Source organism: Furipterus horrens, unplaced genomic scaffold (assembly GCF_987537825.1).
Source record: "Furipterus horrens unplaced genomic scaffold, mFurHor1.1.pri manual_scaffold_2, whole genome shotgun sequence".
NCBI lineage: Eukaryota > Metazoa > Chordata > Mammalia > Chiroptera > Furipteridae > Furipterus > Furipterus horrens.
The window spans coordinates 193571533-193591219 of NW_028327172.1; the positions used below are offsets into that span (position 1 = coordinate 193571533).

At 38.8% G+C, this 19687-nt stretch overlaps 1 protein-coding gene across 1 annotated transcript in view; it reads right to left on the minus strand.

The window, feature by feature from the left end:
* UBE2K (ubiquitin conjugating enzyme E2 K) overlaps positions 1 to 19569 on the minus strand; it is a 55319-nt gene extending 35750 nt beyond the window's left edge. The window contains exon 1 of the mRNA XM_090266970.1: positions 19237 to 19569. Within this exon, the coding sequence (XP_090123096.1) occupies positions 19237 to 19299 (63 nt within the window). The 5' untranslated portion in view covers positions 19300 to 19569. The remainder of the gene's footprint in view (positions 1 to 19236) is intronic.
* Positions 19570 to 19687: the final 118 nt, after the last annotated feature.

Genomic DNA, 19687 nt, shown 5'->3' on the forward strand with positions numbered 1-19687 from the left:
ACTCATCATTATTTATTAATCATTGTTATTATTTTCCATATGAACAACTAAACATACTTTCGCCCACCCCTGCATATAGTGGGAACAAACAGAAACAACTTACAAATGTTCAACAAAAGAATGATTTAATCAGGTAATACTAAATTTTAAATATATATAAATTAAACACTATCTGATTTTGACTATTTAAACAATAAATATTTAAACAGAGTATTCAATATTATGAGGAAAACACAAGACATTAACAGAAAAAAACAGATACAAAGCAGCTTATATACTAAGGTCCTGGTAAAAAGAAAAAAGAATGTTAATACCAACAGCTATCTATAGTTTATCAGAAGTTGTCACATGTTCGTCATCTTTGTTCATTTCTTCTAAATTCTCATAGAAGTGCAAGGATACAAGGGTTTGTCTGTGTTTCAAATAAATATTAATACACTATAAGCTAAATCCCCAAGGTCATACCCTTGACTTTTAAGTAATTTTATTGAATATGCTGTTACAGTTGTCCCAATTTCTTTTTTCCTTTGCTCCTCTCTGCCGAGTACCCCACTTCTCTCCATCAATCACAATCCCCTTAGTTCATGTCTATCAGTCGTGCACATACATTCTTTGGCTTTACCCTTTCCTATACTATTTTTATCATCCCTATCTATTTTGTACCTACCAATTTATACTTCTTAATCCCCGTACCATTTTCCCCTTTCTCCCCTTTCCCCCTCCCAGCTGATACCCCTCCAAATGATCCCCATACTTATGATTCTGTTCCTATTTTGGCTGTTTGCTTAGTTTGTTTTTGTTATTTAGACTCCGTTGATGATAGTTCTGAGTTTGCTATCATTTTAATGTTCATAGTTTTTATCCTTTTTCTTAAATCCCCCCCTTTAACATCATGTAATAAGGGCTTGGTGGTGATGAACTCCTTCAGCTTTACCTTGTCTGGGAAGCACTTTATCTGCCCTTCCATTCTAACTGATAGCTTTGCTGGGTAGAATAATCTTGGTTTTAAGTCTTTGCTTTTCATCACCTAGACTACTTCTTGTCAGTCTCTTCTTGCCTACAAAGATCCTTTTGAGAAATCAGCTGACAGTCTTATACGCACCCCTTTGTAGGTAACTCTCTTCTTTTCTCTTGCTGCTTTTAAGATTCTCTCTTTATCTTTAACCTCTAGCATTTTAATTACGATGCGTCTTGGTGGGGTCTTCTTTGGGTCTAGCTTGTTTGGGACTCTCTGTGCTTCCTGGACTTCTATGTCTATTTCCTTTGCCAAATTTGGGAAATTTTCCTTCATTATTTTTTCAAATAAGTTTTTCATTTCTTGCTCTCACTCTTCTCCTTCTGGCACCCCTATGATTCAGATGTTGGTACGTTTAAAGTTGTCCCAGAGGTTCTCCTTGTTTTTTTCAATTCTTGCTTCCTCCTTCTGTACTGGTTGTTTATTTCTTCCTTATGTTCCAAAACATTGATTTGAACCCAGTTTCCTTCCCTTCACCATTGATTTCGTGTAGATTTTCCTTCGTTTCACTTAGCACAGTCTTCATTTCTTCCCTTATGTGTCTGTCATACTAAATCTTGTCTGTCAAGTCTGTGAGCATCATTATCACCAGTGTTTTGAACTCTCCATCTGTAGGTTGGCTATCTCCTTGTTGCTCAGTTCTCCCACTGGAACCTTGATCTGCTCCCTCTTTTGGGCCATACTTCTGTCTCCTCAACTTGACAGCCTTCTATGTTTACCTTTGTGTCTTAGGTAGAGGTGTTGCATCTGTTATGTTGTAAGAGGCAGAGCCTTAGGTATTTGTCAAGGCAGGGTGACCCATTTCGCCACAATGGCGTTGTGGGGGAGGGGTTAGGAGAAGGAACAATGCTGCTTGCTCAGTACTTGCCTCCTTTCCAGGCACTTCTCCCACTTCCCTTATGCAACTGGCGTCCATTTAGTTATTGCTTGGTCATGGTTCCCATAGTGGGTTGGTCTGCGGACGTTCTAGGACTGTGTGAGCCCTCTAAACAAGCAGACCCTGCTGAGAAACTGACAAGTTTCCTCCTCTGCCCCAAGCCCCACTGGTTTTCACAGTCAGAAGCAATGTGGCTTTATCTTCCCCGGCGCTGGAACGATGGTCTGGGGCTAGGGTCACTTACCAGGTTTCCCTCCCTCCTTTTAAATGTATGACTGTGCTTTCCACCCCAGTTCCACTCCTCATACCTGTCAGGATGAGTATTTCTTCTTTATTTCTTTGTTTAATCGGACTTCCTTGCAGTTCAATTTTCTGGTACTTCTGGTTTTATTTTTATTTTTGAGGTAGTTGTAGAGGGAGACGCAGTGTGTCTACCTATGCCTCCATCTTGGCCAGAACCTGTTACACTTGATTTTTTTTTATCAAGGAAAACTGTATTCCCCGAAATGTATTTGAAGCTTGATACCTAACCTCTTCAGATTAAGCTGACTTTAATACTCCAAACCCAGCTATTAGCTGATTTCATCAAAACGCCACCATTCTTCATCATCAATCACTTGTCTCCACTTCCCTCCTTAACTAGTTTACATTCCATGGGCATTCATTATAATCATGACCTTGCAAATACTCTTGACAACACTGCTGCTTTTTTTCCCCTTCATGGTACTCAGAATGACAAAGCCCCAATACTAGTTAAAACTCATTTCACAATTAACTTTAAAAAAAAATCTTGCTGTGTCTGCCCCAAGTAGCACTGCTGGGGAAAAAAAAAACCCATAACCATCATTAATTGGTCTCATGCTCAAGTGAGGACCATACAAACATATCAAATGGAATTTAATATGGCCCTATGTGTCTGTTCCTATTAAACAATAATCCTTCCACTATGCTAGGAATATCATCCCTCCGTTCTTCTCAAGGACTTTGCACCTTCAATTACACCTCCTCTCTCTAGTATAATCAGTTATCTCCCATCCATCAACATATAAACATACACTAATATCTACCAGAAAAAAATATTTTTAAAGATCTTTGAAATCATATTCTATTTTCCCTTTCTTCACTGCTCCTGTCAGAGCAAAACTCTTTTTAAAAGTTGATGTGTTAAGAGTTGTACATGTGAAACATGTGTGGTTTTATTAACCAATGTGATGCCAATATACTTAATTTTAAAAAGATTTTTAAAAAGTTGACCATACTGCCAGTTCCCCTTAACCTACTCCAATGATTCCAAAGAAAATATTCTAGTCAACATCACCAATGACCACCATGCTGGAAATTCAAGTCATTTCTCCCACTCGGCAGCATGAAAAAGTTGACCACTCTCTTCTTGGAACTGTCTTCTCTTGGCTTCACTGACATCATTCTCTCCTGGCTGCTAATGCATCACTAATAGCTCACTCTTCTTATCCTTTGTTGGTTCTCCTTAGTTCAACTTCAAAATGTGCGAGGGGCCCAGGACAAATATCAGGACTTTGTCCTACGCCCCCTTCCTTTTCAAACCACACTGTCCTAGAGTTAAATAACTCAAGTCTAAGCCTTAAATATACCATCTGTATATCTATGATGCCAAATCTCTTCTCAGATTTGAATTCCAGACTCATATATATTTAACTGCTTGTTATTTCCCCACCTTAATACCAAAGAACAAAGCAAAATTCTTATTTTCCCCAACACCTCCAATGTGCTCCTCCTACTCTTCCTCATCTCAGAAATGAGGACCACCATCTACATAGTTGCTAAAGACAAAAATCTAGGTGTTTTCCCAGCTTCTTCATTTTTCCTCTGTACCATCAGCAAGTTCTGGTGACTCTCCCTAACTTTAAAACATCTCCTAAATACTTCTACTTCTCTTCAGCTCCCTATTCAACCCTAAACCCAAACTACAATCATCTCTTGCCTGGGTTAGCCAGAAAGGCTACCCAAATGAGCTTTCTGAGTTCATGTATGTCCCCACCCCACTGCCATACACAAGCTGCCTAATTTCCTGTCTCCTTCTTTCTTACTAATGAAACCCTGATTTTAATTAGGGAACAATGTGCTCAGCTAAAAAACACTTCCTAGCCTCTCTTAATCCAAGAAGAGGTTATAAGACGGTCCTGGAAAAAAATAAGATAAAAACAGGTTACTGAATGGGGATTCTTAGAAAGCTCTTTAAAAGGAGAGAACCGGTTGGCATATGCCTTATCCCTTTCTCTTTCTGAAATTCAGACATGCTGTCTGGACTAATGACAGCCACTTTGAGAATTTAAAGACAAGGGTTGAACTCCTAAGATTTGTAAACTGTAGGTTAGAATAGTCTATTAACACTGTAAACCCTTCACGTAAGTAACTCTGGGATGCTTCTCTCCAGACTTACTTAAACTACTACCATTGTTTCTTTTGTTATATCCAGCCAAACTCAACCCCTAACTCTTAAATCCTTTTTCCTCACATCTTCAATTTCAATTCATTCTCCCCACAGTAGCCAAAGTGGTCTAGATACCGATAGGCTGTCTGGGAGCTGAGGGTGAGGAACAGAAGAGGTAACTAGGGGAGATGAAGCTAGCCCAAAGAATGGAATTTGGGAGCTGCTTCTGCACCAAGTAACACCCCTAGAGGCACTGAGGACATGGTGAGCAGCCTGACAATTCCTTCACAAACTCCCTGGGGCCACAGGATGTGGAAGCCATGCTGCATGCTGCCAGACTATAGTCTCAGCTACACCAGGAGGCTGTGGCAGGAGTAAGTTCTTACACTGAGCATGCATGCAAGACGAGCAAGATAACTGCATAAGAGGGAAAAAGTCCTACCCACTTTTGGCACCAGATTGTGGGTGGGACTAGGGGAAGGAAGGTGCATGCACAACAGAAGTTGAAGTGGCAGCAGGGCGAGATGCTGGACCTAAGTGGCCTGTTAAGTCCAGCCTGCGGAAAAGAAGGGATTGATTGCGAGGTGAACCCACCCAAAGCACAGGAAGGTTTAGGAGGATAATTGGTCACTCTGAGGAAGTGCTTGATCCACCCGACACCCAAAACTAATGAAAACCCAGGGGAACAAAGAAACCTCTCTTGCTCATGGCTGGCTACTTGGGACCTGCACTTGGATAGTGTACTGGTATGTCCTCTCCATGGGCCTCCAGGAGGGAGTCTGTCCATCTGTCTCTGTCTTTCTCTCGCCATTCACCTGTGCATTCCTGCACTCTGGTCAAGAGTACTGGACCTTGCAGCTTTAGGAGCTGCATGGCCAAAGGCAGTTCCAGCTCCACATGCAGCCTCCAGGAGGAAACGTGAAGCTGGAGAGCAGCTGGGAACAAGCTAAGCTACCTGTATGACTGCTTAGTAGCCGCCTTAGGTTCCAAAGGATGGTACTTTAAAATGGAGCAGAAATTCTGGGCACTGCCTTTTGTTTTGGTCTTGCTGAGGATGGCTGGGTTTTGCAGAGGAAATGAGCTTTGGGACAGGGAGTTCCCCATTTTCCCAGACTGTTCAGCATTTGAATAAAAACCTTCTTCCTGCCCTAGCTGGTGTGGCTCAGTGGATTGAGCACTGGCCTGTGAACCAGTTTGATTCTCAGTCAAGGCATATGCCTGGGATGTGGGCCACGTCCCCAGTTGGGGGCATATGAGGAGGCAACCACACATTGATGTTTCTCTCCCTCTCTCCCTCCCTTCTCCTTTCTCTAAAAATAAATAAAATTTATTTTTAAAAAAAGGGAAAGGAAAATAAATAAAATAATCCTAGCCCTGACTGGTGTGGCTCAGTTGGTTGGGCATCGTCCTGCAGAGCGAAAGGCCACCAGTTTGATTCCCAGTCAGGCCACATGCCTGGGTTGTGACCCTGGTGGTCCCCAGCTGGAGCATGTGTGAGAGGCAAGTGATCGATGTGTCTCTCTCGCTCTTTCTTCCTACCTTTCCCTGTCTCTATAGTAAGTAAATAAAATCTTAAAAAAAAACAAAACAAAACAAAACCAAAAACCTTCTTCCTTGCTCACTTCTGCTTCTGCCATTTGCCTTTTGATAGTGGTGGGCAGCTGAACCCCACTTTGGTTTGGTAACAGTCTTTTAAAAAACACAAATTTTGTCCTGTGCTTTAAACCCTAAAATGGCTTTCATAGTCACTTAAAATCCAAATTTCTTACTCTGGGCTTGGAAAATTGTATGTGATCTGGCTCCCGCCTACATCTTCAATTTCATCCTGCACCATTCTCCTCCCTTACCTATAATACTCCAACCACAATAGCTTCTTTTGTTGGTTAAACACAGCAAATTCTTCCTACTTTAGGAGCTTTACATTAACTATTTCCTCGACTTGAAATGACCTTCTCTAGAGACAAGGATTTATCATTCAGCTATCAATCTAAGACTAAAATCCCCCAAAAAGCCTTTTCTGAACACACAGTCCAACCAATTAATTTCATCTGTACAATATTATATTCCTGGGCATTGCATTTATCATGTACTTGTCTGTCTTCTCTTGCCCCACTCATCACTATGACCCAGCACATATCACAATGCCTACCCCAGAGGGAGCCTCAAATATCAGTTAAATAAAGTTCTTGGTACTGACAGTACATAGATGGATGTGCCATGATGCCTGCCCTTGAGAAGGTTAGAATCTAGTAATGAAAAGACAGCTTTGAATGGCTAAAAAAGATTTAAAATTACAGATTTGGGATTAAAGTCACAGGGGAATTATGTTCAAGGCTCCTATAAAAAACACAACTTCTAAGTATGTGTATATATGTACATTCGCAGAGAAAATGGAAGTATCAAAATTAAGTATATCTCTGTATATCTGAAATATTTCACAGACTAAATAAAAATATTTTAAAGAAAATTACCCCTGAGGAGGAGATTATAGGTAATTTTTACAGTACTACAGTTCCCTGTATTTCCCAAAATTTAATAATGAGCACTTACTTTTATATTGACAGAAATTAACTATTTAGGAGGAAAAAAATGATTAAATGGCTCTACATTCTTGACTGTTTAATAAGTTATTAGCTTTCTATATGCATATTAGAGTTGATATTCTAACATATGACAAAGTTAATTCCAATTTATTCTCCGAAGTATCAGTTTAAGGGTTATTCCCAAGGAATATTTTCCCTTAGGTTAGGTTACTCCATCCCCACAGTTCTTAAGCTCAGCAAACACACATGTAATTAATTAGCCAGTCAATGTCTCAATGCCTTACTGAACCATAATTTACTCCCCAAGAGCACAGACCATGTCTGTCTTATTAACACAGGTGGCATTCAGTAAAAACTTGTTGAATAAAGAAAGAAAAATGTAAAATTATACTGATTAAAACACAGGCATACAGATGTCATCATATACAGGATGGAGCAAAAACAGGTTTACAATTACGAGTACATGAAACAGTGTTTTATTTTATTTTCCATATGAACTGTAAACCTACTTTTGCTGCACTATAATATTAATAGATGCTCCTGAGATCTTCAAAAGGGAAAACTACAAAATAAAGCAAAAAAAAAAAAGTTCCTCCCACCACCTTATTTCTCAGTTTTTGGCTTGGACATTGTATTACTTCAACACAGGGCCCAACTACATTATCAACACTTAAATTTAGAACAGAAACCCAACTTCACCAGGAGGCCTCCTTTATCAACATAGTCAACTCTCCTGCCTGGTCCCAGAGGTAGAATAAAAAGTATTACTTTCATAGTGGTTGGGGATGAGCTCCCAAGAGCTTAAGAAAATCCTTAAACTCATTCAGGAAAACAAGTGCCTTAGGCTTCTCAGGCAATGCACTAAACAATGGAAAATCAAAAATCAGTAATATAGGTCTCAACCTTCAATGACTCACACTCACAGTTCCTATGGACAGATGAAGATAAAGCATCCAAGTAAACAGCTAAGGATATAATAAATGTATGCTCCAGCCTACAGATATAAAAAATGTCTGAGGTATACCACACCTAAAATGTCACCAAACACCCAACGACTCTCAGATACACACCCAAAACTTGTACACACGCACCAGCAAGAAACTGAAAATAAATATACAAGATATGTGCATAAACTGTAGTATATTTTTTAAATGAAGGTAGTACTACAGAATGATATTAGAAAAATTAAGCACAAAATGATTTATGACTGCTGAAAAGCAAAAGTATTTAACAGTCCACAACTGAATATGCCAATGCCAAATAGGATGGTCACATGAAACAAAGATACCTAAAAGTAAAGCACCCACGGTCACTTGAGAGAAAAGGCTACATATACTAGCCCCGCCTTTATAATTATCAGGAAAATCCATAATCATACAAAGGCTGAAAATAATTAACAGAGAACATAGGCCTGCCCTAAACTTATGCAAAGAGCACTTTCAGCAGCAGCTCCAAAAAAATTAGAAACCTAGCAAAAAATTTTATCTGCATACTTTAAATGTTACTAAGCCTACTACATTCCAGGCACCATGCAAGATGCTGAAGAGAAAAAGATGAATTAATCCTCAAGAGGCCCTAATGGGGTTAGCTCAGTTGGTTAGTGTCCTCTGGATACACCAAGATTATGGGTTAGATCTCAGGCACAAACAACAAACCACCAATGAATGCATGAGTAAGTGGAACAAAGAATCTCTGTCTGTCTCTCTCTCTCTCCCTCCCTCCCTACCTCTAAAATCAATAAATAAAATTAGAAAGAAAAAAGAAAAGTTCTTGGCTGGGTAGCTTAGTTTAGAGTGCTGTCCCAAATGCCCCAGGGTTGCAGGTTTGATCCCTGGTCAGGGCACATTCAAGAGTCAATCAATGAATGCATGGGTGGTGGAACAGCGGACTGTTCTGTCACCCCCCACCCCCCACTTTCCTAAGAATCAATAAATAAATTTTTTTATTACAAAAAATAAAAAAAATAAAAAAATATCCAAAAGGAGCTCACAAGGATCTTCCAGGAGCAGAAAGACACATTTGCTCTAATAAAATTCTGCCCTGACTGGTATGGCTCAGTGGATTAAGCACTGGCCTGCAAACCAAAAGGTTGCTGGTTTGATTCCTGGTCAGGGCACATGCCTGGGTTGCAGGCCGGGTTCCAGGCTGGGGGCATGCGAGACGCAACCAATTGTTTCTCTCACATATCTGTGTTTCTCTCTCTTTTCTCCCTCCCTTCCTTTCTCTTTAAAAATAAATAAGTAGCCCTGGCTGCTGTGGCTCAGTGGATTGAGCGTCGGCCTGCGAGCCAAGTGTCGCTGGTTCGATTCCCAGTCAGGGCACATGACTAGGTTGCATGTCAGGTCCCCAGTTGGGGGCCCGAGTAAGAGGCAACCACACAGTGATGTTTCTCTCCCTTTCTCCTTTCCCCTCTCTCTAAAAATACATAAACAAACAAATAAATAATTTTTAAAAAATAAATAAATAAAATCTTTTTTTAAAGTTCTAACAAAGTAATACTGGAGGACATAAGTAAATTATGGATTCAAATAAGGCTCATGAGTGGCATTTTAGGACTGATAAATTTCAAAAGGCAAAGAAAGGAGTTAAGATCCTATTCCAGGAAGACAGGACAACTATGTAGCAAGCAATTTAGTATAGCTAAAGGTCTGAGGAAGAGTTAGGGTCTGAAGTACATGTAGGTATGCAACTGCTTTGAGACTTGACAGGAAATAGGTCAGGAAAGACAGGCTAGAACAATGGTATAAAGGTTTTAACTGTACAACAGGCAGTACAGAACCTAAAAGAAAATGGCACGGTCATGTTTTAAACCCAGTAGCATGGCACCAGAAGGCTTGACTAGAGGTTGGGAGAGACTAAAGGCATGAAATAATTGTAAATAAGAAAACTGCTGTAATATAAATAGTCCATCTGAGATAAGAAATTCTGACCTAGGGCAATTAACAAAAGGAATGGAAAGGAGAAAACAAAAATTCTGGAGATAAATGGAGGAGAGGGGGATTAAATCAGTAACAAAGGACACTAACAGAGGTTTGAAGAAAAACCAGAAAAGGAGAATCAGAGCAACCAAAAGACAAAACCTCTGACATGGAAATGCTAAAGAAAGGTGTACAAAATAAAACAACTGCTGAGAAATTACTCTGCATTTGACAATTTGGAAGATACTGGTAACTTCTGAAGTAGTTCCAATGTGATATAACAGAAACAGAAGTCTGAGTACAGAGGAATGAATTAACTTTTGAGAATAACTTCATTATAATTAAAGTAGGAAAAATTTTCTTACCCAAAATACACAAGGCACACCATAAAGGAAAAGACAGGAAAATCTGACCACTTAAAAGTTAAACTTTCGTACAACAAAAGATATGACAGAACAAAGTGAAACAACCCCATCATATAAAAGGATAAATAACATACAACAGAGCAGACAACTTCACAGAGACAGAAAGTAAAATGATGATTGACAGGGACCTGGCTTAGAAGGGAGTTAAGTGTTTAAGGGGTACAGAGTTTCAGTTTTACAAGATGAAAAGAGTTCTGGAGATGGATGATGGTAATGGTTGCATGACACTGTGAATGTACTTAATGCCACTGCAATTGTACACTTAAAAATATACAAGATGCTATCCCTGGCCTGGAAGCTCTGTTGGTTAGAGTGTAGTCTCAATATGCCAAGATTGTATGTTCAATCCCCACTCAAGGCACATATAAGAATCAACCAATGAATGCATAAGTAAGTGAAGCAACAAATCAATGTTTCGATGTCTCTCTCTGTGTCTCTAAAGCTTAATTTAAAAAATGGGTAAGAAATGCAAAACTAAATCTGTAAAGGAAAGCTTAATGGCTAATAAACACAAAAATATGCTTACTATCTCTATTGACTAGGGAAATGAAAGTTAAATAAGCTATCATTCATATCTATCAGACTGACAAAAATCTAACTCTCGGATCATTAGAACTCTTGCACTGCTAGAGGGAGTGTAAGTTGGTATACTCATTGGGAGAACAATGAAGCAATATCTAGTCATGCAGAAGATGAAAATACTCAGATGCTACAATTCCACTTCCTATAAAATCTCGTATGTGCCCAAGAAAACAATTACAATAACGTTCAAGGCATATATTTTAATAACTAAAACTGGAGTTATATGCCATATATAGAACGTTATATACTTTAAATTGAAGATCAGAAAAAAATCTCCAAAGATACAATGCTGAGAAGAAACATTGCAGGAGATGCAAAATGCTATAATCATCCATAAAAAGTAATTAAAAATAACTTTTTAGAACATTTTTAAAAAGTGTTTTTACACTCAAAATACTGTGTCTACCAATAGTAAAAACAGAATACGACTAGGAAGGATATACACTAACTTCAGCATAGTGGTTGGTTACTTCTAAGAAGGAAGAAGAGTGAAATAGGGAAAAGGTTACAAGATGAGCTTCATCTGTATGGTGTGTTTTATTGGGGGAGGAGGGCTTAATCCAGTTTGAATGAGACAGTTAAAAATCTGTTAAATCTGGACCATGGATATAAAGGTGTTGTATATTATTTTCTGAACTTGTATGTATAAAATATTCATAATTTTAAAAACCAGCTTTAAAAATAATGCACAGGAAGCAAGTAGATATGATTGTACACTATTCTTTCCACCAAAATCAGTAAATGTTTTAGAGTCAAAAACCCTTGTTCTACCAACAAGTTACTAGATACTGAAAAAGTTACTTCATTTCTTCAGAGTTGCAACTTTATCTGTAAAACAATAACATCAATCTCATAAGGCTGACATATACATAAAGTGTTAGAAAGCAGGCTTTCAGCTATAAGTAGTTATTTTAAGTTTGCAGTAAAAACAAATCATTAAAAAGAGAAAAAGCACACAGGTTTTAAATGAAGTTCTCGCACCTTTTCAGAATTACATTACGAGAACACCATGAATGTCAGATGGATGTGATTACCACTTTCTAGTTTCCAAGACCCAATTTTATAAATAGGGATTTTACACTCTGATCAGTGCGGCTCAGTTGGTTGGAGCATCTCCCTGTAGACCGAAAGGTCATGGGTTGGATTCGCCGTCAGGGTGTGTATAAGAAGGCAACCAATCGATATTTCTCACTCTCCTTTCCTCTCTCTCTAAAAGCAATGAACAACTGTCCTCAGGTGAGAATTTAAAAACATTTTAATAAAATGAAAAGAGATTTTGCGAAAGGATTCAAGATTACTTTACATACTGTAAGATCAGACTTTCAATTCCTTGGTCTAGTTCCCACTACAGACCAGAGCCATATCACAAAATCCAAAATAACCCCATAACTCTATATAACTCAAAAACTTCCAAATAACTTACTTGTCACTTAGATCATATTTTAACAAAAACATTTTCTCCAATTTATAATTGTCTTCTAAAGAAAATTACCCAACTCCTGGAGAACGAGGCCTACATCAATTCTTTTGTATTCTCCTTGGCCAGCTAGCCTCATAGGTTGTTTGTCCACAGTGACAAAGAAACTCCAAAGCCCCACCTGTTAAGCCGTTCCTCAAGGCAAATTCAGAGAGCTACCACTAAATCACTGAAGGAAACCTTTATGATTCAAAAACAACAATACGCAGAATAGGAAAGAAAAGTTAATTTTGATGTCTTAACAGATATCCATTTACTGAATGTTTAATGTGTCCCAGATATTGCTCTCAGTGCTGTAAAGAAGCTCTTATTAATCTTCCTACATTTTTACAGATAAGAAAACTGAGATATAAAGTTAGTGTTGCAGGTATTAAGCAGAAAACCCAAGACTCAAAAGCAAATCTAATCCCAAACCTCACAATCTTAATCACTAAACTAAATGTACTGTATTATGCTTAAGAAGCTAAACATTTCTGTCCCTCAGAAAATTTAAGTTCTTTCACCAATAGAGAAATGCAAAATACAGTGGTAACTCAGTATTCATCATTCATTCATTCATGCCAAAACCTACAAGTACCAAACTGTTATAAGCTGTGAGACTGACATGCGGACTGTTTCATACTGAGAGAGGTGCCCAGTGGCAAGCAAGCGCCGAGTGCTGAAACATTTTCTTCTCGACAAAATGCGACAAGAACAGGGTCTGACGAATCCTGAAGCCGACGAGTACCGAGGTATGACTGTACACTTAAATAAAATACTCAATAGTAAACTGTCACTCACTGTAAAGTTTTACAGTATCATTTATGAAAAGGATAGTCCCATAAAGCAAACACGATGATTGGAGTGAACTGGTATGCAAAAAGCCTGGGTTCACCATTAACCAGATCTGTGTCAACAATGAATCTCTACAGGCCTCAGTTTCTTAATCTTAAGAGATGAGGCATTCGGCCTACATCTAAGGTCTCTTCCAATTCTTATATTCAATAAATTTTAACACATTTTCTAAGATACTATATATTTTTGAAAGGCAATTTTTAAAATCCTTCAAAACTGAAACAATCACCTGGGATATACTCAGATCTACTCATTTACTCAAACATACTCAAACCCTATCTGTGCTACTTAAGTCAGGAAAGGGGGGGGGGTGTCTTATTGTGCTGGTAATATTCAGTTTCTTGAGTTAAATGCTAGTCACTTTATTTTATGTACTTTTTTCTTTGATATCAAAATGTGTTTCCCAAAGATTAGTGAAAAAACTTAGGTGGCTCTAACTCCACAACTATGTGTACACTAGAGCTGTGTAACTTTTCTGTTCAAAATATGTAAATGTGTTCCTTACCTAATTTTGTCAGTAATCTCTGCTCCCTAGTTCCAATTCAGATGCCTACAGAAGAGATCATTTACTTATAAATTACTGTATTCCTGCAAGTCCTTTGGGACTGTCTTCTGAAATTTGAGGTCTTATCTTTCCTTTAAAGCCTAGCTCAAGAAGCTCTCTTCATATACATACCCTCACAACTACCCAACTCCAATCAAGTTAGTCTTTTGGGGCTATGGTCAATATGCTTAATAACTGCTGATAACATTTACTAAGAAATAATATATATTCTTTACAAGGGGTGACATATAAGGATCCCAGTTGCATCTAAATCTATGCTTGATGGATAGAGATGAAAGGCTTCATAAAAGTAAAAAGAGAAATGCACCCCACACAGTATTACTTCGACGGGCTTTGAAGTTTTAATTTTTTACCCAATCTATAAGCTTACCTTGTTCAACAGATCCAGAACCCCAAAAGGCACATTATTTAAATAAGTTACTAAAAACAAAGAAACCAAGCTGCCATCTTGCATCTACGGTTGTGTGCACTTATTCTCAGCTTGTCTGCCTTAAACCAGGAGCGCCAACCTTAGACTCCCACGCAGTCCTGTTTCCTCTCCAACAAGATGAAAACTATAATGAACGAAGAGAAACTCGCCGAACTGCAAGCACTGCTTCAGAAAGAAGGTGGTGGTTCACAGACCAGCTACAGCAGATGATAAAAAAACTTAAGTTCTTAAAGAAGTTAGGAGTAAATATCTCTGGTATTGAAGAGGTAAATTTGTTCATAAATCAAGAACCGTGATCCCCTTTAACAACGCTATAGTTCAGACACCTCTGGCAGCCATCATTTTCACCATTACAGGCCATGCTGAGACAAAGCAGCTGACAGAAATGCTACCAAGCATCCTAAACCAGACTGGTGCAGACAGTCTGACTAGTTTAAGGCGACTGGCTGAAGCTCTGCCCAAACAATCTGTAAATGGAAAAGTACCACTTGCTACTAGAGAGGAGGATGATGATGAAGTTCCAGATCTTGTGGAGAATTTTGATGAGGCTTCCAAGAGTAAAGTAAACTGAGTTGAGTCAATTTCTGAAGATAAACTTGAAGGAGTTACTGGGAGCTGCCATTTTATACTATGATTGCTTTTTTGTTTATGGATCTGACAAGATCTAATCTCTAAAATTTTTAAGCCCAAACCTCCTTGGTTACTGCAGCTCTTTTCACTTTTTGCTTATACACAAACCATTCTCTGTAGCTAATTAAGCTGAAGAAGCCTGGAAATAAAAGTTTAAAAATAAACCCCAATAAATTCAATTTAAAAAAATAATTAATTTAAAAAAAATAATAATTTTTTAAAAGTCTGAAACAAAGTTTAATGAAGTTAAAGAAACATTTCTACTCAAAAACTACAAATACTGGTTAAAGTGTTTTTTACCACAAAATTTCACCTTTTTCTTTAAATCAAAAAGGAAAGTTTAAAAGAAAAAGATAACCATTAATTTATAAGAAAAATCAAACTTAAAAGTCTTAGAAACAAAAACAAGTTCAAAGCTAGTAGCCATGCTATATAATTTTTTGTATTTTTACTCTTCATTTTTTTGGATAAATTATACTACACATCTTATGTAGTTAACAGTCTTAAATGGTCTTTTTATTAAAGAGTTTTGTTTACAGCCCTAGCCAGTGTGTCTCAGTTGGTTGGGAGTCGTACGGCAAACTGTAGGGTCGCAAGTTTGATTCCTGGTCAGGGCACATGCCTGGGTTGTGGCCAGATCCCCAGTAATGGAACGTGCTAGAGGCAACTGATCAATGTTTCTCTCCCTTTTTTTCTCCCTCACTTCCTCTTTCTCTATAAATAAAATCATTTAAAAATAAAAATATAACAGTTTTGTCTACAGCAGTGGTTCTTGATATTTTTCACAACGTCCAAAGACATTTTTAATTGGTACAACTGGCAGAAAGAGAGAGTAGGAAGGTGCAGGGGGAAGGATGGCTGTACTATGATCTAAAATAATCTACATTAAGCTAGATCAAATATATTAAATATATATTAAATGATAATAGACACAAAAATCCATTTAAATGCTTAAGGAAAACATAAACAATAGTAGTATTCATGAAATCAATTTGTTAATGCCATAGATTTAAATATTCCCTATAAGAATACTAGAAAATGTTAGCAAAGTATAGCTACAATATGAAACAAACTATAGGTACCATAAAGCACAAGAATAAACAAGAATTTGTACATTGATTTGAGGGTATTTTACTTCACTGAGCTTCAAATTTTTAAATATTTTGCATACTGAAATGCAAGTAAATCTCTAAGTTAATTACAAGTAACACTTATTTTAATGTTTAAACTAACAATTAAATTAGGTTGTGTTTAAATCCCTTAACCAGTAATACAAACCAGGATCAATTATTGTTAAATAATTAAAAGTATGACTTTATCCTTGGCAAGTCATGACAGTGTGATACAATATAAACACAAGCAGACCTAGATCCAAGTCCCAAAGCTATATGCAGACAAATAATTTAACTTCTCTGAATCTCAATTTTCGCATCTAAGACGTAGGAAATCTAACTTAAATACCTGTTCTTGAGAATTAGCAAAATGTATAAATAGCACTGAGAGCCACTCTACAAATGGTAGTTAAAAATGATTAACTATAGTAAATAATAACCTATGAATACAGATTATACTTTTATTAAATCCTCACAGTCAACAATTCACTTGCTATTTGATTCACAAAGTAACTACAGAATGCATTGCTTTAAAACAATTTTCCATTCCTAGCAACTTTGAAACATTACTTAAAATTCTCACTCAGATTTAAAATGTAATTACTGACAGATAAAGGATGACTTTTCCTTTCTCAAGAAAAAAAGGCCTACATGATGCCTTTATGATTTTATTTGAGTAAAAAACATGTTTACATAACTGAAAATTCAAAAGGGATCTTTTGATGCCTAGTGTCCCAGACACCCAATTATCCTACAAAGAAGTAATCAATTTTACCAATTCCTCATTAATCCTTTCACCTATACAAATACACATTTCCCCCTTCTGATATAAATGGTGTCCTCCTCCCCACCTTGCCTTTTACATTTGCTATATCTTGGAGGTTATATTTTAATTAACAACATATTCCAAGAATGGCCGCTTATAACATCTTATGGTCAGAATTCAGCAAACATAGCAGTATTTACAAAGGCACTTAAGAGGCCAAAACAAAACAAAATCCTCAAATCAACCAGTATTCTTAGCAAAAACCACTGAGAATTAACATAGGTGACAAAATGCACAACTCAATTTGTTGATCAGCCACTCAAGACACTGCATTTACACCCTTAAAAAGAAAACACATGGACTGTACTGCAAGTCCTTCAATGAGCTGAAAATAATTCACTTGTAGAATTGACCCTACTAAAATAGAGATGAAATAAAATATTGGTGCAAATAAAGCTATTTATTGGTTATATTCCAAAATTAAATTACCTGACTCTAACAATACCATGGTGAAAGTCACCTCATACAATGCAGAGACCATATGAATTACAAGACCTCCAACTTACCATTTCTAAGAAACAGGAAATAAAGCATTAGAAGTTTGGTATTAAGTTTCAGGCTTGTACAACCTTATTACAGAAGAAATGTTTTGGGCTGTTGGAAAAATATTAGCTGCAATATTTCATTATGAATATATATGTCGACTATTCTGGAATATATTTCATTAAGTTAAAAAATAAAGTCATTGTTTTACTGTGTTTCAGCACATTTATGACTATTTCTGCACTGTACCACAAAAGCACAAAGTCATCCTTCCAATTAAAATTTGGGCACTTGTACAGAGGTCAGAGTTCATACACATGCTCTGTAAAACGATCATTACTATATATTACTATGTTCAATAAATATGCTAGCATTTGCCATTTAAAAATAATTTTAAAGAACTATTTTCTCCATGTCTAACTGGAAAGATACATAACCACCCACTACAGACTCAGGGGCATAAATAAAGCTCAAGTGCTTATCAGATATAGTATTTCAATTACTCATCACATACTTAGAAACCTGAATTTCATAAGTCATTGAGATTATCAAAGTACCAACATAACAGCCCTGACCAATGTGGCTCGGTTGGGCATCATTCGCAAATCAGAGGTCACTGGTTCGATTCCCAGTCAGGGCACATGCCTTAGCTGTGGCTTCCATCCCCATCCAGGCAGATAGGTACGGCAACTGATCAATGTTTCTCTCTCATACTTATGTTTCTTTCCCTCTCTTTCTCCCTCCCTTCCCATCTCTCTAAAAATAAATAATAAATGAAATCTTAAAAAAAAAAAAGTACCAACACAGAAGAATACAAACAGCAATGATACATTTAATAATGGTATGTGACATCTTGAAAATAACAGCCATTGCAATACTGCTTATAAACCTTTGTTAAATCCAAGGAGGGAAAACCACCTGGCATACTTGATTTGGGTATGAAAAATTGCACTGATACGTGTATGGTGTTGAGTCAAATTACTAGAACATTTTGAGTATCTTACAGAAATAAATGTGGCCAACACTAGAATATCTAAATTCTGCAAGACTCAAGAGCAGCTTGAGACAAAAAAAAATTTTTTAATCCATTCAGGTATGTTATGATACACCTACTCACTTAAATAGGAGGTATAACAATGTGTTAATCTGGTGAAATCCCATGTCTTTAATAGGGCTGTTTTTCAAAAGCAAGAATCTACTTAACTATGAGGGACACATCATAATGAAGTTTCATGCCACAACACAGTCACAGAGGCATTGTCTTAGGAGAGGCTCTCTGATCTGTAACTTCTGTGACTTGTAATATTTTGAAATAAACTTCTCATACACTCCATTTTTTTTCCTAGCTAAAACTATTTAAATGCCTTTAATACACCCAACAACTTCTGCCTTTAACTTGTCAAAAGCTTTAGGTGTCAACAGAAAAGAGGCCTAGAAATTGGGGGTACATAAAAAAGAGATAATGGTCCAGCATGGAATTAATATCCTATCTCAGGTGAAAACTCCCTCATCCCCCCGACTCAAATAAGACAAGTATCCCATTATGTCCGCTCTTCTCGTCTAACACCCAACGAGGAGAGAGTAACTCTAAACGCCCTTTTCCTTTTATTAATGCCTAAGAACTCTCATAGCTCCTACCCTAAGCAAAGGACAGAGGAGACCCGGAATACTCTCAGAAGTGTGGGCCTTCGAGCACCGCGGCTTTCCGGATCCAGTTACCTTTACCCCTTCCCCCAACCCACTTCCCGGGTTTTCTCAGGCTCGGCCTGCTCCCTCTCCACCCCACAGCCACACTTCCAGCTGTTGCCACTGCCTCAGGGCTCTCTCTAGAACTCACGCCCCGCCGCCAACAGCCCCCGTCTGCATCTGCCCCCCAAACAGTGTTCCTCTCCACACCACCCGCCCGCGAGACCGTCCATCCCAGGGCCCCGGGAGGGGAGGAGAAGGCGGCGGAAGGAGGGGGGGCGGGGGACTGCTGCTTCCCCACAGGCATTGGGGCGGCCCGCGAGAAAGGCCACCTGAGGGTTACCCGGGATATCGGGAGTCGCCGCTGGCAGGGCCCTCCCGCCTTGGACTGAGGTGGGGCATGTCCCGGAGTTCATTTCTGACCTCCTCGCTCTTCAGCACCTCCTTGAACTCCCGCTTGATTCGCTGCACCGCGATGTTGGCCATGTCTCCGCCCGCAGCTGACTCGTACCCGCCTCCTCCGCCACCGCTACGACCACCGCCACCGCCGCCACCTCTTCCTCCACCGCCTCCTCCCTCGACGATTCACACCCGAGCACACGAACACTGCCACTGCCGCCCCGGCCGCCGCGCTCTCTCCAGTATGGAATCACCTCCGTGCCCGGCCACCAAAATGGCGGCGGGTCCGCGCATGCGCACGACGCGGACCTGCCCGGGCGGCGCAGCCGCTCCCGTTGTAGCCTCTACGCCTCCGCCGCGAGCCTTGCGCCGCGCCGCGCCGCGCCGCGCCGCGCGTCTCCGCGGGGGCTGCGGCTGCGTGGCTCCGCCCTGCCGGCTTCTGGGGTCTGGAGGGTGCGGCTTCCGCGATGGCGAG